The 23,481-nt window shown below is 44.2% G+C and overlaps 1 protein-coding gene across 1 annotated transcript in view; it reads right to left on the bottom strand.

Moving 5' to 3' along the window:
• Nucleotides 1–665: 665 nt before the first annotated feature.
• The window catches only part of znf804b (zinc finger protein 804B), a gene marked incomplete at both ends in the record, with an annotated part of 31,664 nt that continues 8,848 nt past the window's right edge, over nucleotides 666–23,481 (bottom strand). The window contains 5 exon segments of the mRNA XM_083990293.1: nucleotides 666–730; nucleotides 733–742; nucleotides 1,094–5,141; nucleotides 6,780–6,910; nucleotides 11,180–11,317. Of these exon segments, the coding sequence (XP_083846419.1) occupies nucleotides 666–730; nucleotides 733–742; nucleotides 1,094–5,141; nucleotides 6,780–6,910; nucleotides 11,180–11,317 (4,392 nt within the window).

Here is a 23,481-nt window from a genome sequence, read left to right on the forward strand (position 1 = left end):
TTCTTTATGTGGAGTTTGTTGCAACATGTTGCACAATCACCATGAATCAGACAGAATAATGAGACCACATTAAAGCCCATTTATTTTCACCCAAGTTTTAATGGAACAGATCAGTTTCATTCATTGCTGTCTTGACAACTGATTTGTTAAAAAGTATGTGAAAGAGAAAACAAAAGGTCATGTCACACATGAATGGGAAAAGTTGTTTATGTGTTTGTATCACTGAAGCCACTGGGTGTGGAATAAGCACTGGACTACTGCTAAAGGTTAAATCCACCCTTTATTTTATTGTTTCCAGTGATCTAATGTTATCCCTCTCTGTCAGAATATTTACACTATAGAGACAAAACAGGTCTTTACATGTGTCAGATATGGAAATTAGTTGTTGTACTTCCTATGGTGCATGTGTGTCGTTCCAGAATTACCTCTATCTTACACACACACACACGCAGACACATTATGCACAAATACAATATACACCAAGGTTATAATGGCTGAGCTGTGCCCCCCGGTCTCTGGAACATTATTTATGTTTATTGAAAGTCACACTCTAACTCAGATAACCTGTATGAAATGGAGATAAGGGGAGAATATTATCACTTTCTCTTGCCCCTCTTTCTCTGGCATGAATGATACTTCAAAAGGCAGCAAGGTCTGTCTATGGTTCAGAAGGAAAGAGAGAGGATGACACAAGCCCAGCTTGTCTTTGAATAGCAGGTGTGCCTTTCTCTTTATTCTGGGCCTGAATGAGAAATGATGGAAAAAGCAAAGGATCAAAGTCTGTTTTCTCACAGTCTGCTGCAACACAGCAGAGGCTAAATGGAGAAACAAATTTTCATTTGAAAACAGTCAATAGTTGGGCTGTTTGTGTGTATGCATGCGTGTGTGAGTGTGTGTGTCTGTGAGTGCATATGTGGGTAAGAATTGGAGAGGATGCTAGTAAAAGCACTGACATATCCCCATTTCAAAAAGCAGGCTTTTGTCCAAACTAAAAATTCCTTCCCTCTCTCTCATCAGTCTGTGTTGCCAAGAAAGATGAATAAACATGGCAGCCTCTCTGTGACAATCATAATGCCTTCTGTTGGAACCTCACCGGCCACACTCTCTCCATGAAAGGCTGAGGGTTCAAGGGCTGCAGTGCTACTGAGGAGAGTGGGGTGAGTGGGGTCGCATGGAAAGCAGGGGATTGAGGGAGAAGATGCATGGGGTGATGGGACAGCAGGATGGAGGGGAACAGAGAGGAAATTGAGAAGGGGGAGAGGTGAAGGTGATGAGGGAGAGAGGGATGGAGAGGCGGAAGAGGGTGAGGGAGCTGCGCTGGGTGGATGGCAGGGGAAGGGGGTGAGCTGGAAGAGGAGGAGGTGGAGGAGGAGGAGGGACGCATGGTGAGGGCTGTGTGTTGTAAAATGATATGATGGAGACTGGAGAGAGGTGGGGAGGGTGGGAGTGGGGGAAGGTTGGGGACTCCCAGGGTCATGGGCTGAGTAAAGCTCTCCTGTGGGGTCAAATGTGGAAGTGGGAGGTTGACCTGGAGCGTGTGCTGTGCTTGTGTTTGCATCGCATCTGTGTGGATGGACTGGGTTTGAGGCTGTGAGGGGTTGTGTAAAAGTGCAGGTCCAGGTGTGTATGTTTCCTCTGAAGTCCCACAGTTCTCCGTCCGTGTGACGTGCGTGTAGCTCGTCTCTGTTTGTGTGTCTGCGCTCTCTTGCGACTGTTCCAGGACTTTCTGCATGTGCTCCCTTGCCTGCTCTTGCAGGAGGCGATATTTGTCCATCTCCTCAGCAGTAAAGCTGATTGGCGCCGCTGTCTCTCCACCTGTCTGTTTGTCATAAATCCTAATCTGTGACGGGCAGAGATTTGGCGTGCTGCTGGGGTTTGACTCAGCCGCGTCCAGAGGATGTTTCTGACTGTCGACGAGTGCTCCAGGAACCACTCCACTGCCCTTAGCTTCGTCCTCCTCCTCTCCCTCCTTGTCAAGACTCCTCTCCAGCAGCCACTTTTTCCTCTTAGCCTTTCTCTGGATTGCAGGTAGTTTTCCGATGAGAGGGAGAAGCAGCATCCTCGCTGGTTTCTGAGGCAGAGACTTACTGGGAGATAGTCCTGGAGGAGTCCTGCCTGAGCTGCTTGTGGTGACGGGGGTTGAGGGTCCATGTTTGAGGTCAGCCTGCAAATTGGGCTCCTTTAGCTGTAAAGGACTTGTTTCCCCATGCTCCACATTGAGGCTTGAAACTGTGGGAGTGAAAGAGACTCTGGGGGGTGAGGAGTGAGAGAAGGAACTACAGGTGAGGCTGGATGAAGTGGAGATGGAGGTGCTCTGCTTCCTTGACTCGGACGGAGGCTTCTCAGGAGCTACTGAGGGCGTCCGGCAAGAGCCAACTGTCAACCCGTCCAGCGTGACTCCAGAGCAGGTGCTGCTCCTGCTCCACTCCCAGCTCAGCTCCGACAAGCTGGTGCTGCTGCAGGGGCTGCAGGAGCGAGGGCTGTGGCATCTGCTGGTCCGCGTGTTGATCACACTCTGGGGGCTGCATGTCTGCCTGCTTGTCCACCACTCAGGGCTGGAGAAGTGTCTGGAGCTTGAGCGTCTGGTGCCTGTGCATCTCCACACGCAGCCCGGGCTGTCTCTGTTGTCAGGCCCTGTCCTGGAGCCTGACGTGGATCTGTGCGTCCCCCTGTCTTCCCAGCTGTCGCTGCTGCCCCATGTCCATCTGTCCACGCTGCACCTGTCCCAGTCTACATCTTCTGTGCTAAGATGTCTGCTACCCCTGCCCCAGCTGCCAGGACTGGGGCTGAACCTTGCCGCCCGATCCCTCTCCAATGCTCTGTGTTTCGATGCCCACCCTGCCCTCGCCCTGCCCTCCTCGCCGCCTCCAGGACAATTTCCTCTCATCCACTCCCACTGTTCTGTCTCTGAAATCAGGCCTCTGTCTCTGCTACCTGAATTCCCTCCCACTTGCCTGCCCCTCTCCTCCCAGACTTCACCATGCCTGAAACTCTCCCTCTTACTATGAATGAATTTCCTGTCCCCGTGGGGGAGCTTTCTCTTTCTCGCCGGGCTGCTACCACAGCTGTTGTCAGGGTAACAGCAGTCAATGAAACTCCTGGGGTTGCTATGGTGACCCCGTTCCCAAAACAGCTTTGAGTCGCATCCTGGTGAGAAAGAGTGTAAGGAGAAGTGAGACCGCCAGGGAAAAGTCACCACGTCTTCGTCTCGCTTTCCCTCCCCCTCGGTGTCTCTGTCGGCCGTGTGTCTGCTGCGCGGGGAGTCGGCACCGCGGCGCTCTGCCTGCTCTCTGTCTGGCCGTGGCTGCGATTCAGCGCTGTAGCTCCTGTGAGGCCTCCTCTTCCTGACAGAGATAGATACTGGCTCAGCCTCACAGCTCCCCAGGAGACAGCTGCTCCCTGCTCTCCACACCCTCCGCCTCATGCTCCTCTCCCCGCTCGCCCTTTGCCCCCTTTTCCTCCCCCAGCTCCCCCCGGCTTCTCCTCTCCTCTCCTGCTTGCCGGTGGAGACTGTTGAGACAACACTCCTCACTTTGCACCTTGCTGATTGGCGTTTGTTTGAAGCTTTTCCCTTCTCGCCCCTCTTCCTCTTCCCCAGTTTGTGTTTCTTTGCGCTAGCTTTCCTCTTTTTGCGCGACACTTCTGAGGCACCCACGTACGGCTGTGGAGCGCTGGCACACTCGCACATTGTCTCTCTCCAACACTCACACCTGGACGGGCTGATGCACATCCCCTGTGTGCCAGACTGGGTGACAGACTCTAATTTACAGCTCAGGGCTGTGATGGCTTTCTCCCTGATCCCTCTCACACCCCCTAATCTGCCTCCCAGAGGATCCTGGGAGTTTGTGTCAGAGCTGTCACTATGGGCAGGGTCAGATGGATGGGAGGCTGCCCTCACGCCTTTCCCCATGCTTAGTTTGTTTCTTTCTCTTTCTGATCCCGTTTCCGATGATGAGAGGGGTTGTTTTAGGAACAGGTGTGCTTTTGTTTCCACGTCGATATGTTGCTCTGTCTTGAAATCCTCCTCAGCTATTTTCTGTCTCGGTGCTCTCAACTCATGTCTTGTCTGTCTTTGTAAACAGGAGTGAGCGTCTGGTGTAAGAATAACTGGCACACGTGGGTTTGATTCATCAGAGAGAGCACACAACTCATTCTGTTGCGACTCCGGCAGATCCTCTGTGAATTTTTCTGGTCGTCGCAGGTTCAAACAGAGTGGGTTGCAGCTGTAGGAAATGTGTGGTTGAGACTTTGTGAACTTCAGCAAACTGACAGGCCATCTCAGACAGGTAGAGCCATCTTTCCCCAGCACACACACATGCTGGCTCTCCTCCCTCCCCGCCTCGGTTTCTGACTTTCTCTCTGACTCACTATCAGTATTTTCAATGTCCAGGTGCGCCCCTTCTAATGCTGCACCCCATTTGGTCGCTTGGGTCTGCGATGGCAGGAGGAGTGAATTATGGCTCTTATTATCAAGTGTGGCTGTGGAAATAAGAGAGTGTTCTTTCAGGATGTCTGTTTTTTCAATCTCCTCCTCTTCTCTCACAGTCTCTCTGGGGATTTGCCCCATGTTGCTCAGTCCAACACTATCAGAGCTAGACTTGCTAGCCTTAGGCTTCTCACTCTGACTGTGTTTCCTCTCCTCTGATGCCCCAATCTCCCTGTCGATATCTTCCATTATTCCCCTTATCCTTTCTTTCATTTGCTCCCTCTTCTCTCTCTCCTCCTCCTCGAGGTCCGAGAAGACGGAGGCAGAAGGCTCCAGCCTTGGCCCCCTGCGTGAGAAGCAGAAGGACACCCCGAGCCTGCCTCCTACTCTCCCCCGTCCAGGGAGAGGCAGCTGGGGATACATGCCAAGACAAGACTGGGGGTTCACCACAGGGGGGTCTGTATTGGATGCCGAATGTGTGATTAGTAGGGACTCTGGTGAAACAGTGGCCAACGGTATTTGGCACAGAGATTGGCATGGATCTTTTGGCTGGTGGCTGCGTGTAGCTGTCCTGGTTTGTCGGGGACAGGGTTTCTGGGTGTGGCTGAAGGTTTCTGGTTTGTCGTCATGGCTTCGGTCTCTTTGGTTCCCGTCTCTCTCTTGTTGATGGCTCACAGCCCTGACTGTGCTTCGTAGTACCGTCCTTCCTGGGACTCTGCAAGATGAAGTGACAGGACAAACAGACTAAAGTTTAGTTTAGTATGGCTACACTTGAACTCACGTAAGCTTGGCTCAGATTAAATAAAGAGCACTTAAACATCCCTGAGAAGCTTGTTTTTGCCGAACCCCCAGTGGTTTAAGTTTTCACTTTGTTTAAATGAGGTATAGGTGCACTTAAATACCTTATGACATCACATTTGGATGTGGTTACAGCTGTGGTAAAGTACACTTCCTGCCACATCCACCAGTCATGTTAACTGTGGTCAGAGGTGAAATGGGCTTTCATCAGTGAGGATAGACAAGCACTGCTTTTCAGCCATCCTTTGAGTTACTCAAATAAAATCGGTCTTTAGCAGGCACATGACTTAAAAAGTTAATACCATCATGAAAACTGAATAATAAACATATTTAGAGGGCAGAAGGAATCAATTAAATAACAAAATACAGTACAAATACATAAATAATATACTAAAATCTGACAACACAATGGCAGTAGAGGAGAAATGACTAGTCAGTTAATCAGTCTTGACATACTGACACTAAACTATTGGACAATTTTAATAATAAAGTCATATTTAAAATCAGCTCTGAGCAAACATGAATTATTAGTTGCACCCATAAATGACAGAGCTGAGTAATATGCTTTGAGTAGTTAGAGTCAAGTAGATAATGCACTCATACAGCATGCAAACTCTCCATTACCTCCAGCAAAGATGTTTTAGCCCCTGTATGTTTATTTGTCTGCAAATCTACAGCAAAAATACAAAACTGACTTGCATTGAACTTGGTGGAGGGATGTGGTATGGTCAGGGAAGGGGTCAATTCATTTTTTGATCCAAATCCAAGTTTACTATGAGCTTTGATTGTTTTTTCCCCTAAATTCTATGATTAAATAAGATTTTGATGCACATGAAATATACATGCAGGTACATAGGGGCATTTTATGACATGTACAATTATGTATTAAATAAAGCCCAAGGTGAAGCCTATTGTAACATGACTGAGATCATACAAAGAAAGAAAGAAAGAAAGAAAGAAAGAAAGAAAGAAAGAAAGAAAGAAAGAAAGAAAGAAAGAAAGAAGATAAATAGCATGTGCAGTCATAGTAATGCTGTTCACATATCATCACCCGATTATAGAACAGCAGATTTAATTGCACAGGAAATAGGTGCAATCAAGTTGATTATTATGTGATGGGTTGTTTTCTTATCAGTTGTTTTGATTGCTTGAACAAACTCTGAGGCAGGTATTGTGTTTGAACTTCTGTCAGTCAAAAAAAGTGATGTGTAACTCTTTTTTTCCTACTATTCTTCCTTTGTCTAAAGCACCACCCCCTCCTACTACAAACCATCTACTCAGAGAGTTAGCAAGAACGTGTCTTCATGTTATATTTACTTCACCTGTGGCCCATCTAGGCCAACAGAGTGCTCGAACATCTGTGGATGCATCCATCAAATCTAGGAAACGTTGACTGGATGTGACACACTCCAACCCCTCTGGACTCCTGCCTCTGGTCTCATTACACACACACACACACACACACACACACACACACACACACACACACACACACACACACACACACACACACACACACACACACACACACACAATACACGCTCTTCCAACTCACTGTTGGGTCTCCTGTTGCAGCTGTGCAAGCTGGTGAAGGCGTCTGAGTGCCTTCTCCTGTTTGCGCTGGTCCTTCCATGATTTTGAAGCCACGTTCCGAGCAAACTCCCTGTGCTTTAGGTCCTTCAGTCTCTGCAGGAGGTGAAAATTAAGGTGCATAGAGGAAAGGACAGAGAGGGTATGTGGAACCCAGCAGGGGGGGGAGTGAGGAAGATGGGAGATGTGAGAGTGGGACAAAGAGGAGAGAGATCAGTCTTAGGAAGCTCTCTGCAGGCAGCTGTCTTTCAAACTATACATATCAGTCAGCAGCGTTTTGCAGATGTTCTCCTCTAAAGCTCATGTCCAATTAACTCCATTCAGCCTGGAAGAAAGCATTTTCCTCCAACACACAGCTTGAGAGCAAACACAACCCAACTGGTGAATAGTAGATTACAGACGCAGTTACGATGACTGACATGAGTTATTTAATGATGATGATGCTCTTTCTGTGGTGTATTGGACTGACATTTTTCTTTTCGCTCGCCCTTCTTCAATCTAGTGGCGTGCCACAGAGAGTTCTGAAATGTTCAGGCATTCACCAGTCATCACAGCTCAGCTTGAGAGAACCTCTGATCCAATGACATCTGCTTTTGAGCAGCGTGTAGAGTGTACCAAAAGCATTGATTTGCTGATGCTGAAATTACACATCACTAAACACGAGGCCAAGGCCACGGATCTAAACAACCATGAGAGTCACTGTAAAGGGCAAAGATTTTCGGTTGGAAAAATCATGGGCTGTTGTAAGAGCATGATTGTGTGTGTGTGTGTGTGTGTGTGTGTGTGTGTGTGTGTGTGTGTGTGTGTGTGTGTGTGTGTGTGAGAGAGAGAGAGAGAGACACACACACAAATATGGAAAATTAGAATACAGCAAAGAACGGTGACATTGTGATTTCTTTTGGAGCAAACTGGTGGGTCTTCGGCTGCGTTGTGATGCAGAAAAAAGTAACAATTAGCTGAGTTTTGTGTCTGTATGCCTTGTGTGTGAGCGCATGTGTGTGTTTGTGTGAAAGCATGTGTCTATAGGTGCAGCAGTCCTCTGAGGGAAACAATGATTCATGCCTCTCTCTCTGGTTTCCTTTTCTGACACACTTTAATCCCTCCTTTATCCATGCTTGGCAGGTGTGTGTGTGCATGTGCATGCTGGTGTGTTGCTTTTGTCTGTTTATGTGTATCTGTGTGTGTCTGAAGGCTAAGGAGGGACTCAGGAGTTTGGGAATAGCTGCAGTATCATGCACCACCATCCCCTCCTATCTCCTGTCTTATTCTCTTTTGCTTCCCAGTATATTTTCGCTACCTCGGTGTGCAATCCACCCATGGCTTGTAAATTCAAGATTTGTTGTTTATTTTATATGTTTGTGAACTTATCCTATAGTATAAGTTCCAACAGGATTACACATCTCTCACTTTTTAGCTTGTGTTACACTATTATCCACCCATACAGTATATGTGCACTCACGCCCATATGCACACATCAGATTAGCCCCTCACACATCAGATTTATTTATACATTCACTCTCTTTCACACCCAGATCTTATGCAGGAGCTGACAGTCGTCAGGTTAATCTCTGCTGAGTCTTACACAAGCGGGTGTCTTTTTACATTATCACTTGATGCTTAACATCCCACTGTCAGCTCACTGAAGACAGCATTAAGTATGTGCCAGCACAGCAAGAGCAGCACTTTGTGGGTTTGTATCCTTTAAACATACATGCCTTATACTATAGGTGCTTGTGCACTGCAGATGTGTGCAGTCGTATATGTGTGTGTGTGTGTGTGTGTGTGTGTGTATTTGTTAGGGGTGCAGTAAGGAGCTTTGAGGGTCTTTGATGCCAGACTCATTCTATGGGAAATATTAATCATGTTCAAGCAGAGAGGCATACATAATGAACTGTTGCGGACAGAGCCAGAAAAGGGGGGAGAAGAAGGGAGGGAGAAAAAAAGATCAGAGTCGTGGTTGTGTAGCTGTCCATGGCAATGACTGCGAGCGAGTGAGCAGTCTGTAATAGATGGAATGTATGAAGATGAATACTTCTCCTCCCTCTTGCATTTGCACTCTGCCAGGTTATTGTTCTCTCTTAAAATCAGGTCCCACTGCAGGCAAACCTGTAGCTATATTTAGAGGCAAACAAAATGTTGCGCACAGAACCGTTTTCATTGAGCAGCACGTGGGGCAGGGATATTTCCGTTTCCCACTTTAAAGCAGACACTTCTGTCTTCAAAGATGATGTCATGTCCCCAACAGCGGGAAGTGATATTACTCCTTCTCTCCAACATGCCAGTCGAGCTATGCGCTGTGAAGCTCAATCCGTCCGTCAAAGCCTCGATCAATATTCCTTTAGATGTGTTAAGGAGTGCTCAAGCTGAGGCAACTATGGATGAGTCAGAGTTGATTCATATCCACTAGGGCTTTAGAATGAGGGATGATGTATTCTTAGGTAGCATGTGATGGGCCATACTAATGGGCTGATTGCTGTTTATTCAAAAAGGGAGTCTAATTCCGTTGTAATGAGCAATTCTGTAATCAGCAGTAAATGCTGATAAAGCACTGTATTCAGACATGTTTATCCCCGAATCGATGACAAGGAAAGGAGACAGAGCAAACGCAATCAGCTTCCATTCTCCAAAGCCAATACTCCTGTAGGGAAGCTGTCTTCAGCTAGAATTTCATCTGTTGTCTGCTCGGTAGGCAGAGTGTGCATGCATGCCTGTATGTGTGTGTGTGTGTGTGTGTGTGTTCCTACAGTGCCAGTGGCTACTGTCAGCTCAGTGCCTCATGCAGCTCGTTTCATGTGCCTGCCGCTAGCTAAAACAAAGCATTAACATTGGCCTGCAGTTGCTTCAATTCATTTCAAAGAACAATGACAGAGGAGGAACAGTTTTATTTAATGTTTATTTCATGTTGCACAGTGTGGGCGTTCAGAAGTGGGAAGCGGCTTGGCTCGGTTGAGAGATTGCCTGTGTTTGTGGCCGAGTGTGTACATGGGTAAGTGTATGTCTGTATGTTTTTGTATGTGAGTGTATGTCTTGGCATGACAACAGATAGCTGTAGGAGAATGTGCTATCAGCAGAACCTTCAGCTTGTTAGTCCAGTGTGGAGGTTGTGTATGAAAATGGATGTGAAAGCAGAACGCAGGAGAAAACCTGCTCCCGGGTCTTTTTCTAATGGTCCATTGGCCTCATCCTGTCCAAGCTGGAATAATAGGATCAAACTTGAGCTATGACTAATAGCTGCATGTTCTATTTGGTGCAAAATATTTGTTTTCTGTTTTGAACAAAGTACAAATTTCAGAATAAAGTGAATTTTGTATTAGTGCCAGATACACACAAATCAACAGCTCTATGGTTTGAACTAGTGACCAAAAAGATAAAATCATAAATTTGGGACTTGAAGATTAAATAATACTGAAATGTACATTATGATTGTTTTTTCTGTCTTCATTATTCTGGTTACTTTGATTGCTGGCTGCTAAGAATAATACACTTTCCTCACCTGAGTGTATTAGGCAAATTGAAAAAACTTGAGAGGGATCATTTTATTGCCTTGATACGTAATGAATTTTCCTAATTTTATGAGAATTATTTTGGTCTTTGATGTCTGCAGAAAAAGATGACTCTTTACCGCTGTTTGGGGTCTCAGAGACCCCAGCAGTGAAACACAGTTAAATATTTTTTTTTAAATTTGTAAATCCCAGGTAAATCTATGTTTTTTCCCTTTTCCTCTAAGCTCTATAACGGCCTGTTAATAATGGTTCTCTGAGGTCTAATTGAACCTAGATAATTGGTAAAATCACTATCTAGTGTGCACGTCTTTGTCAATAGCCTATCAAGGGAAGGCCCATATAAAATGAATTATTTCCTTATTTTGTAAAAACCTTTTTGGGGGTTAGTTCTATATTTTACTGATCTTCATCTTCATCCTCTTATCTTATCTTATCGTATCTTATCGTATCTTATCTTATCTTATCTTATCTTATCTTATCTTAATTACATGTACGAAAATCAACAATCAATCAATCAATCAACTTATTCTGTCTATCTAAAATGAAAAAGGCATAAATGCAGTGCTATATCTCTTGAGTTTATGTGTTTTCCACCTGTGTGTGTGTGTGTGTGTGTGTGTGTGTGTGTGTGTGTGTGTGTGTGTGTGTGTGTGTGTATGAAAGAGATGATGCAGTTGTCACATTTCTACTGCCTCCTGCTGGGAAACTGTACCCAATGGGCGGATTGACATGGAGATGTAACATAGCTTTCCGTCAACACGCATAAAGCTAACACACCCATATTCCATGGTGAGAGATCACAAAAAAATGTCTGTTTGTAGCATGCATGTGTTTAGCTGTAGCGCAGGTGCACCCTGCATACCTGTTTGTGTGCGTGGTCGTAGGAGTTGATGTGATTGTCAAACTCCTGGTGTCTGAGGTACTGCTTGTCACACAGCTCACAGTAGAAAAGAGCCTTCAGATCCTCCACTGAGCAGCCCAAAGCCCTCTCCGCACGCTCCTGGAGAAAAAGAGAGACGGAGAGGACGAGTTAGAGTGCTGCAGGGATTGGGGGACAAAAATGAGAGAGTCGAGATAGATGCAGAGAGAGATAGAGACATAAAGGGTAAGAGGGGCAGAGACAGAGAGCAGGAAGAGTTAGCGAGGGTTGGAGCTGGGGAGAGGGATGGGGAAAGGGTGGTGGTGGTGGTGGTGGGGGGGGGGGGGGGGGTCAAAGGAATGGCAGATTGTTAGCCATTTAGAGTAAATCTGCATCCCAGAGACATCAGCAGTAATAGCCTCTACATGTGCTCTGCATAAAACTGTTAAACAGCTTCCCATTAAAGTACGCTGCCTTACTGCTGCTGCTGCTCCTGGAGGTTGGACAAAGGCACCAAAGCCCCGTGCTCATGGCAGCTTGAGCCTGGGGACACATTTAATACAGCCACTATAATAGAAACCTGCGTATGTACTATAATGGCAAATAGTCTGAGTCTAACTGCAGAGAAAGAGGCAATTGTGGCTGACAGAAAAGGAAAAAAAAGCGGGCATCTAAAATGCACAACTTAGACTTCTGTACACTTGCTAAAACCATACAAGTGAGAAAGAGAAAGTTCCGGATAAATACACACACATATAGAAAGTTGCATAAATAGCACATGGACAGATACACAAACACATGCACTGCACAAATGACACATGGACCTCAGGGGATAAATCGCTTGTCTGCATGCTCACATCAGCCAGAGGCCTTTTTTTTCCTTCTTTTTGGTCCGAGGACAAGTGCAGAGTTGTGTACAATAGACGTGTGTGCTCGCTTGTGTGTGTGTGCATGTGTTTGTGTGCACGTTTTCGTGAGTGTTCAGGGGTGTGTGTGCATTCATGCCATGCTCTGCTTCAGAATGTAATTTCCCTCAGGCTAGGGGCTGCCAATAAACACTATTGAATTCTGTTCTACACTGACATGATGGGAATTTAATTTGAGGTTGTCACTTCTTTCTCTCCTTTTCTGCTTCATTCCTTTCCTCCGTCCATCTCCTACTCTTCCTCCCTCTCTTTGCTAGCTCTTGTTTTTGTCCTATTCCTTTTTCCCCCCCTCCTCCAACTTTCTATTTTTCTCTATTCCTTTATCCCCCCTTGCATCCTCCCTCTATTTGCCTTTTTCTCTCTTTCTGGCTTGCTCCATCCCTGTTTGGCGAGCCCTGGGTCGTGCAGTGACAGAGTCTATTGGCCCCAATTTGCTTCCGTAATATGCCTGCGCACAGCAACAGGGGTGAGAGGAGAAGAGAGGGAGGATAGCAATGCAGGTAAGAGGAAAAACGGCCCCTGCCTGCCCTCGCAGAAACGCACACACTAACACCTCAGCATCGCTATCACCACAGAGTTGAACAATCCCTGCTGTACAAGCCATCAGTTTTCACATGCCTAAGTGCTATGTCCATGCAATTTCTCGGCACACATACACAGACGCACACACATACAGAGGGGGAAAACTGCCCTTCCTCTGGCCTCTTCCATCTGCAGCTTGATAGCTTGTCGGCACAATGGCTGAAGTGTAGGGGAGCTGGCTGAAGGCTGAAGAAACGACTGGGCTGACAGACCTCTCCTATACCTAAATCAACAGAGAGGTAACTAATACACATTGATCCTCTGTGTGTATGGGTGCCATGGTATCGATCCGCCTTGCAGGCTTAAGTCACGACCAGGAAATGATCCAATCAACCGGGGCGGCCTTCCTATGAGTGCTGAGGCTGGGGTAGATGAGATTGAGATAATGAAAGCTGTGTTTCTGTCAAGCTCTGAGCTCATGCATAGGAGCGTAGACAGGAGCTGTGAATGTGCACAGTGTTCACATGTGTACTCACAAGATGCGTGTGCGTGTGAGCTTGTGTATATTTCTGTGCGCGCTTGCCTTTGTACTCCCTAAGCCTTTCTTCTCACCTCTCTGCACTCTGTCAGGGTAATTATTTTGAACAGTGAAATATATGTATGGAAAGAAGGGTGTACATAAGAAAAGGTGCGAATGCATCAAAGCAGAAATGTGCTTGCGTGTTTGTGTGTGAAGTCACCATTTGTTTATGTCAGAGGTATCCTGACATGCAGTTCCCTCTCTTCCTGTTGCATGCTAAAATCAAACATGAGAGCTTTCATTTCCGTCAAATGTACCCACCTCATATGATTTCTACTTGCCAATATGCAAAGACTCACTTACAGAAATCGTCCACACATTCAGCACACCCACATAAACAAACACACTTATGCATGCACCGTCATACACAGCCTGTCAACCTGATATACCAGTGCTAAATTAATCTAGACCCCAATTTACCTCAGTAGCATAAATCTGTTTGCAGAAAACGCACAACTGATATCTGCAGACCTGAATGGACATTGATTGTTTGCATGATTATGTGTGTGAGTGTTGGTAGGAGGCTGTGAATGTGAATGTGTTTCCATGCTTTTCTCTTCCCCTTCTCTTTACGCTTATCCTCAATTTGTGGGAGAAGTGCCATGTTATCCCTCGTCATAGCTGAAATTATACCGCAAATAAGAGTCATTATGGACCATAACCAGAGTTACAGACACAAACGCATGTAATTTAATGTCTAAACCCACTGTGGAAATGAACAGGTCACGCTAAAAGTGTCTTACACGTGGTCTGTCAGTGCTTGAGAATATGTGCGCTGGAAACTAATGATATACAATACATTCGTGAAAAACTTCAGAAAGAAGGAAAAAAATCCCTTGAGGAACCCCTGGGAGTTTTCTGGGATTCAAACTGTGACGATACTTTTCTGATGCAATCACACTGTCACTGCCACCGTACCCATTAAAACTGCCCTCTTGGTTTTTTTCCCCCAATACATTTATTTTTCAATGTCTGATTTTACACACAAAAAATTCTATTAAAATCCTCCTAATTAGTTGTAAGCACGTACAGACTAATGGAGATGTCAGATAATTAGGATTCTTTGTCTAGTGACCTTGACATTCAAAAGTGCTGATCTGCACAAGAAACCTGCAGACACCTAATATTCTTCTTACAATAATAACTTTTATTAACACCTTGACACTAAATTGACCGCAGATTGTCAGTGACATAAAGGGAGTTGTTCAAATACTAAACACAAGGATTCAATACTTCTCATTCAAACCTCTGGTGCAATGATTCATGTCAGTCACAACAAGGAAGCAATATCACTATTATTTATTATTAAAAAAAAAAAAAAATCTATTTGTTATCCAGCGCAAGTGCACAATGTAATTTATTAAATTTAAGCAGTTTAAGTGCAAATGAACTCTAAAATCCAAAAAATGAATATCATGGAAAACAATTTGAATAAAGCTCATTTTCATGCTTAGAGTGATAAACGGAGTGGAAAATAGTCAGAGTGCTTCTTTTAATTTGCTGCCTCCCAATAAACTTTATGTATACTGGTGTGAATATGTTCAGCACCATTTAGTTTTCATACAGTTTGTTTAGACTGAATCAATGACATTAAAATACAGAATTAAAAGCTGTGTTCAGACACCTACTGTACTTGTATGAGCTAAATCGTTTCACCCGTCTCGCTGGTCACTTTCTCGTCGGTTGTAATTAAATATTGAACAGCATTTTCATGGATGGTTGGACACAACCTAGAGAGAGTGTGAGGGAGGACGTTTAAGGCTAATGGACTGATATTACAGAAAAGTCACTCTGACACGGCATTTTGAGAGTTTTGTTGGCCTCCTTGATTTGATTTATTTTCTGATAAATTAGAGTAATTGGTTGGGACTCAATCTTGAGAGAAATCATGATGGGAGAGAAAAGCTCTTTTATTTTGAGATCCTGATACAGTAGATCATTTTTTGCCAATGTTATAGCCTATTGTTATGTTGAGTGGAGAAATAGAGTAGAAGTGGAGAATTAAATCAATTGGTTTTTGCACTTAATTAAGTTTACTTTCCCTATCCCCTGCATCTCTGTTTCTTTAGCTGTGCCCTGGCAGCTGGTAAATACATAAAATGCCTCCTCATGCTTATTAAATATGCTGTCTTAGATATGAGATGAAACTTGATCAGATGTGTTAATTGTTAACAGCACTGCAGCACAAGTTTTAATTGCAGCCTTGTTCAGTACAAAATTCAAAACATACCCCGACTAGTAAGAAAAAGAAAAAAAAAATAGGATGAAACAACACTCAGCATGAATAATAAATCCACGAGGAGAGAGACAGTGAGGTCAGTCGCAACACAACTGGTGGTAAGATATTCTCTCTGTTCAAATATATTACTGTAACTTCAACTGAAGAGGGTTTCTCCTGCAGGGGGTAGAAAAAATCACGTAAAAACTTCATGAACAAGGCTATCTGGGAGGAAACTGTTGTCGCAGTACAGTAATTGCTGTTGCAGAACTGATAAAAACACAGGCCTTATGAGGTTACAGTATGTGCTGCTGAGCAGTAGGTCTCTTTATGAACCCTACACTGGACTGTATCATCATCAGCATTTCTCTTTTTGCCTATATAGTTTGTTGTGTATTACACAGCGTTTTAAGACTTTTTAATTTCTTCTAAAACTTTGTTTCTTTCCAGCCGGTAACGTTAATTAAGTCATGTTGCTATGAAACTCATATGATGGACCTGCGAGGTATATAATGAGTGAAGTATTCATTACTCTTTCACCAACGGATTATCTCTGTCTGCTCACTGTTTAAGGCACATACTGTAACAATGGTGAAAAAATTGCAAGGCTGGCACATAACCACACAATGCCTATTCATGCGACCTCATTCAGCAGGTGAAAAAAAAGAGAAGAGAAGAGAAGAAAAGGGGAAAATTGTGAATAGGAGATGTTTATGAATTCAGATAACTTCTAATTGCTTCTGTGCCTTGTGAGGGCAATTCAATCTTAGGTAATTTTATGTGTTTTCATTACACATGTTTTGCTTTTTTTGTGTCATTTCATGCTATATGCCACTTGCTCTCACTCTACTGACCAGAGGTGACACAGCTGGGAGAGACAGACCAGATGGACCCTCATATTGGCACATTTTGCAGAGACAACTATAAACCCTCTTACACCTCTCATAAAGGCACTATACAGTGAATTGCCGCGGTCCTCAAAAATCCCCCAAGTGGGGCCCCTGGTTATATGTGGGTGTTTCCCCCAGATATATATTATACACATTTACAGTACATGGTGCACTTCCTTTGTTGATCAAATTGTTATTTTTTTAATAAATACGCTTTTTTACCTGGGGCCCCCAGAGGCGTGAAAAGCTAAAAATGCATAGATGTGACTGATGACATATGGCATGCTGTTTTGATTACCATCAGCTATAATCACCACTATAACTTGGCTATTGTATTTTTTTAGGCTTTTTGCCTTTTATTTGATAGTACACAGTAGAGATAGACAGGAAAGGGGGAATGACATGCAGGAAAGGGCTGCCCGACGTGGGATTCGAACCGGGGCCGCCTGCGGTGAGGACTGTAGCCTCTACATGGGGCCCCTTGGCTATTGTATTTACACAAACAGTTTTAAAAACATATGTCTGGCTCAAATAAAGTGTATTTCCATTTCCTTTGTAAAACACTTATGCAACACTGTTAAGAAAAATATGAATAAAGTTTATCTTTTATCATAATAAATATATTATTATTATTATTATTATGGTTTAAATGTATCTGGCACTCTGTTTTTTTTCTCAGAACGCCTCTGAAGTGTCTCTTTGATTCAATCCTTCTGACACATACCGACATACGCAAGTGGAGGGAGTCTGTGTGAGAGTCTGGCTGTGCTGTGTGATTTCTGGCCATTCTTCTGTAGCTAATGACAGCTGACCTGAGGGCTAAGTTGCTTGTTACTGTAATGACCTGTAGATCTCAGCGGCAGACACCCTCTCACGCGTGTGCACACACACACACACACACACACACACACACACACACACACACACACACACACACACACACACACACACACACACACACACAGACACAATCACAGAGTGCCAAATGGGATAGCTGAGTGTTAATGAGCTGATATTTGCAGCCTTAATGAATCTCCCTTGACTGCCTTTAATATGCCTTTGTGGCCAGCGCCCACTCATTTATACATTTGATGTGTGGGCACGTGTGCATCTGCATCTACATGCCATCCTTTGTTTTCATCTGAGCAGTGTGTCTCTGTGTGTTTGTGTATCTTTGTTAGCTCCAAATCATTACAGCTAGTTAGAAGTAGGGCCAAAACTAGAACACAGAGCCGCCATCGCCAAAACCACAGATGTGTTGACCGTGGATGCGGTCATTAGGGTTTTTCTACAGCCAAAAGGACAGATGTGTTAGCACCAGTGAGCTATGTCCTCTTTAAAACTGCCAGCAGACACCACAGGACAAAGTTATTCAGAATACAACAAACATAGTGCAATGAAAAGTGTAATCCAGTGATCCTGCATCAGGTTTGTCTGAATTCTTTGTGATCTTCAGCTTCTGCACTGTGGACCACCAGTGTAATTCTTTTCCCTTTCTTTCTGTCTCACTCAAAATATAACCAAATGTTCTGTCCCTCTTTGACCTTTGCATGTTGAGCAGCAAGCAAGAAACAAACTGAATAAATAAATCATGAAGAGATTATATTTGCTAATTTGCCCTGTGCCCTTTGTTGTCTTGTTGATATGAGGAGTACTTCTCTCTGGATTTTATCGCTAAACTGAGGGTCTGCAACCTTTGTAGCAGATGGTTTGTTTACTTCTGATCTTAAATCTGATTTAAGATCAGACGTAACACAAATCTGGTGCATCTGCCTCTCCATTTTAAATTGAATCGTCATAACTAGGGGGCAGAGGAAAACTTGATGAAAATATTAGGATTTATTTTTTTAAAGCTATCTTTAGAGCAACAAAGGACATTATATAATTGCTGCAGGTGTAAAATTGCTGGAATTCCCTTTAAAATATAAAGTATTAACATCAAACTCTAGATGAAACGTAGAGAAGATCTTTAACTTTTTCCCTCCAGTTTTGGGGACAGACAACATCAAGTGTTACCAAGGGCATTGTATTCAATATCTGATTTCAAGTCCTTTGCTGTCAGGCAGTGACTGAAGTCTGTGACCTACAGACATACGCAGACACTTTAAACCTTAGTAATTTTCTGTCAGGCTTGTACAGCGGCTATTTCTGACAGTTTTTTTTCTTTCAGAATAATCTTTAGCAGTGAGAGAGATGTTCAGTTGAACTGACGCAAGGTGACTTGAATTGACTGTAGTGAAAACATCTTGGTCGCCTCGTCTCTGATTGGGATCACTGACCTGATGCGATTTCCCTAAAAAGATTTATCTAATGGAATTCTGCGTTTTTTACTCAGCATGAATATAAACACACTCAGAAACACTTAGCTAAAAGTGCACACTCTAACCTTGTAGTCATTGTTTTATTCTCTGTCTAATATGCTCAAGTAGCTCCAAGACAAAACAAAATATGTTACTGTCTAAATACTGAGAGGCTTCACAGTAAGTGCTGCTTTCATGCTCGGTTTACAGTAGGTTGTTTGAGTTTTACAACTCTGAGCACATCTGTAGGCATCTACTGTATGTCACTGGTTGATTTTTAGAACCTGAACTTGTCTATAAAGAAGAGAGAGCTGCAAGGTAGCATCCTCCATACATCCATACATAATGTGTGACATACCGCATTCCCATGCTAATGTAAGCAGGTGAAAAATAATGAGGGATGGTGCTCGAAAGCCTCAAAACAACTGTACTGGGGATTCAGAGAAAAGCCCGTGGCATGGATAAATTGCACCACACTCCTGTTGAAAGTCATAAATCTATGATTAGTCACAAGGCCTGACCGAACGATCACTCAGCGAGAGATCAAAATTTAATTCCCTGTCCATCACAATGCAAGGCCAAAGACTCAGCTCCAGAGGTCGATTGATAGTGGATTTTTAAAGGCTGATATAGTTTGGAGGAGGAAAAACCCTATAGCTAATTATTCAGCTGATATCAGCCTCTAGTCTGTGATAGAAGGACTTGGCCGATTAACTGGTTATCCTCTAGCCCCTCCACTGATCTGTCCACCCACTCCTGCCTTCTCTCTATTTTGCCTCCCGATTCAACAGGGCACCCTTGTTTTTATACAATTATTAATGCTCTGTATCACTTATTAGTCCTATTCTGTGCCATATTTAAAATCTGCCCACCTCTCAACATCCTCCCCCTCTTCTCTCAATCTCTTCTCCCTGTGTGTGCCATCCTGAATATAATGTGAGCTCAGCCTCTGGCTCGTGCAGGACAAGTTAAACTGATTCACCAGGGCAGAGCATAGCTTACAGACAGGGCAAAAAGCAGAGGACATCTTAAGACATTTTCTTCTCTTGAACAAACATGACCCTTTAGTTTTTTTTCCAGACGTTTTAGATAAAATTTGTGTTGGGTGGGATCAAGGCGGAAGCACAAATGCATGAAAGTGTGCATGCAAATTCTTAAAATACCCTGGTTCTCTACAAACTCTGGCCTCCTCTGTGTCTTTTAATGTATTTTTATGATCCTACCACTCACTCACTATGCTCTTCAGGGACTTGCATTTGTTTCTCTGAGAGGAGAAGGATTCCCTCCCTTTCTCTCAGTGCACTTTAAAGAGAACATCACAAACCAATTACATGAGGACAAAGAATGCTAGACATAAAGCAGAGGAATCTGACCTTTACTCCTCATTTTCTGCAATTTTTACATATCTGCAAGCGTACATTGTAAGAGTTGTCAGATTCTCTTCTTTAGTCTTGTTTCCTCTTTGATGCTTTCCCCACAATTTCTGTCTGGGGTTCAAAGGACACAAAAAGAGCCTTGGACAGATGTATTGGTAAGATCTGGTTGTCTCTTATACTTTCACCCTCTCCTTTCACACCAGTTTACCTCTAATTTAATCCAGGTCTTTCCTTATTGTAATCTTTTATAATATTTTTAGTGTCACCCTCAGTTTCTCTCCTATATCCTTTTTCCTCTCGCATGCATTTAAAGCACTTGTCAGTGATGTGTCCTTCCATCTCTGAGCCTATCTGCCTTCTCTCCTCTCTTGCAAAATGTCATCTTCAGTAATGCTCTCCCCTCCCAGCTGGCAGAAAAATGGAATTATATGGATCATACACTCTTGACATTTAGATAACAGACACAAGTGAAAACCCTGCATGGATAAATGGATGTACAGCATAGTTAAGTTGGTACGCACACACGCACACACACACACAAACACACATATTCTGCACTAATGTGCTGTCTATCGTATTCCTATCTGTCCAGACAAGGCTGGTGATTGACTGCCTCAAAGAGGATTGCGTCTCTATCTGTTAAAGTGATCAAACTGCGAGTGTAATCTGTCAAGAGTGTGATGATACAGATTAGAGTGAAAGACAAGTTAAGAAGATGAAGGTAATCAGTTTGGGAAGTGACAGTTTTAAAGAACAGGATTAATACGATCGAAGATTACACGCTACACTCTTAACGCCTGGCTAAGTCTTGCCAGCTGAAAAACTTAACAGATGAGGAGTGGGAGCGAGGATGGGTGAGAGAGAACGATGGGCTGCTGTTGTTGAGGAATGATTGCTCTCTTTCAGGCATTTATGATTGCAGATCCTTTTGAAGCTTTCCAGTGTGGGTGAGCATACAGTATGTGTGTGTGTGTGCATGCTCACTCTGTGTGGTTCATTTGTGCTAAAGCAGTGGATAACATAAGTGTGTCCAATAAGAGTGAGTGATCTTTTCTCTGGCACATTAGAGTATGAGTGCATGGATGGCTAATGATACTACAGACGTGAAAGCAGAAATAAACTGTAGGCTTAAGCACGCACACACACACACACACACACACACACACACACACACACACACACACACACACACACACACACACACACACACACACACACACACACACACACACACACACACACACACACACACACACACACTCACACACACGCATACAGTACATGAACTCACAGATCCTGTTCTATGGTGCACATCAGTCCAACTTTGTTAAAGCTGGTTTTGCTGTATACTCAAAGATTGCGTAGCAGTTAAGACCCCGTGCTGGCCAGGGATTGAAATCCCGCCAGAACACTCACTGCTTTCAACATCCTGCTCTGTCTCCTTCCATCTCTGGGCTCTCCACATCTCCTTCTATCACTGTGTGTCCTCTCTATCGTTCCCAACTTCTATCCAGCCCTCTGTATAGCAGCATTAGTATGTATGGCTGTGTAGCTCAGGGTTTAGAGGTTTATGTCTCCTAATAGACAGAGATTTGTCCTGTCACACCAACACCCACATACAGCTTACAGAGAGAGACAGAGAGAGAATGACTCCCTCTGCTCTGTGTGTGGAGGGGAGAGAAAGAACATTTATGTTCCTGTCTTATCTCAAGAGAGAAAGGTTCCATTTCTGTACAGACAAATCATAAAGCATTCATTTGTGGCTTTCTCTTCTTTTCTCCCACGCTTTCCATCTTCCTTTTTCCCCCTCTCCCACTCTCCCGCTGCCTCTCTCTACCCCTTTCTCTCCCTTTTTTACCGGCCGTGATTGGATTAAGACCAAAGAAACAGAGTGAGGAGATGAGGAAGGGATGAGAGCTTATTAAGTATATGTGAGAGGTGAGATGACATTAAGCTATACAAAAAGAGATTGAGGAAGAGGTGTGTGTGACCATGAGTGCAAGAGTGTGAGCAGCGCTGTGTGTGTATGGCACATTTCTGTATTTATCCTCGCAGAAGGTAGGGTGAGAAGAGGGAGGAAGTGAGGCGTTTAGCTGTGGAGCACTTTAATCAAGGGGCGAGCAATCCTGCATGACCCACTCTGTCATCCATTATTGATGCCTGCCTCAGCCAGGCTGATGAATCATTAAGCCACTCATCAGGCCTGGGAATTCTGCCTCCTCCTCGGCCGATGACACTCATTTACATAAATCACACGCTGCTATTTTTCACACACACTCTCACAAACACAAACATACACCCACGTACAGTCACGCACACAAAGTTCATAGATTTTTTGGCTCACGTTGTGATGTGCATGGCCCACACTTGGTTTTCAAAGCGTTTTTCAAAAACACACATTTCTGTCATACCTGGAAGAGAAACTGACTGGAGCTGCGAACACAGAATTCAGACTGCGGCTTATACCGCTCACGTCAAGTGCTCCACAGCTGCAACACCTGCGTGCTCACAGATGAAAGCCAATATGTTCCACGTCCTCCGGACCTCACAATGTTTATTTGTTCCCCTTCTACTAGATGACAGATATGTTTTGCATATGTAATCCAAACGATCACACACAAACGCACAAAGAACTTGACATATGAAGAAAGGAGAGTGATATAGAGGAATGGCAGAGAGAAACAAAAAGAGGCAGAGAGAAGTAGATCTCACTGAGTTTGTGTTTACTTCTTGCCTCTGGGTTTTATGGCAGAGGAAAAGTGAAGAATCTTAGGGAAATTGATGAATACCCATGACATGCAGGCACACATACAGTACACACACCCACACATGCACGCACACACAATCCACCCACACATTTCTTCTCATCTTTGTGGGGTTTCCCTCTCCTCTCATCTCCTCTCCTCTCCTCTCCTGCTGTTCCTATGCGCTTCCTATCCAGTGTTCTAACTAATCCCATACCACAGGGTAAGAATATACCTCACAGCAAGGGTAAGGAGGCCCAATAGCAGACTCATACAGAAGCGCACAATCACACCATACATACATACACAAACAGACAGAGGAAACAGGCACCCTGCCCATATTAAGGAGGTAGCCAAGGCCTAGTGGCTTGTAGCTGGAGGCTGCTTGCAGACCACAGTGATCCTGCCATCCTGGCAGCACGCAGCCAGGACATTTCTGCACAGCGTTAAGCTGAGCGCCTGGCATCTTCAATCTGCTAAACACAGGAATGCTGCTACTCATGATAATTGCGGTGGGTTGTTCTTTTCCTCGCGGCTGATGTGAAGGCTAGTTGAAGCAAACGGCATGAATTATTGGTGCCTGCATCATGGCTAATGTTGCTGGTGGAAGTAAGTCTGATATAATTTGATGCATTGTTACTGATGCATGACCGACCCTGTGCTATCAGACTGTCCTCGTAGGTCCAATGTGTTCAGATAAATAAACATGAGAGTGCAGCAGAATGAACACACAAGAGAGCATGGCTGTA

This window comes from Trachurus trachurus (assembly GCF_905171665.1).
Source record: "Trachurus trachurus genome assembly, chromosome: 16".
Taxonomy (NCBI): Eukaryota; Metazoa; Chordata; class Actinopteri; order Carangiformes; family Carangidae; genus Trachurus; species Trachurus trachurus.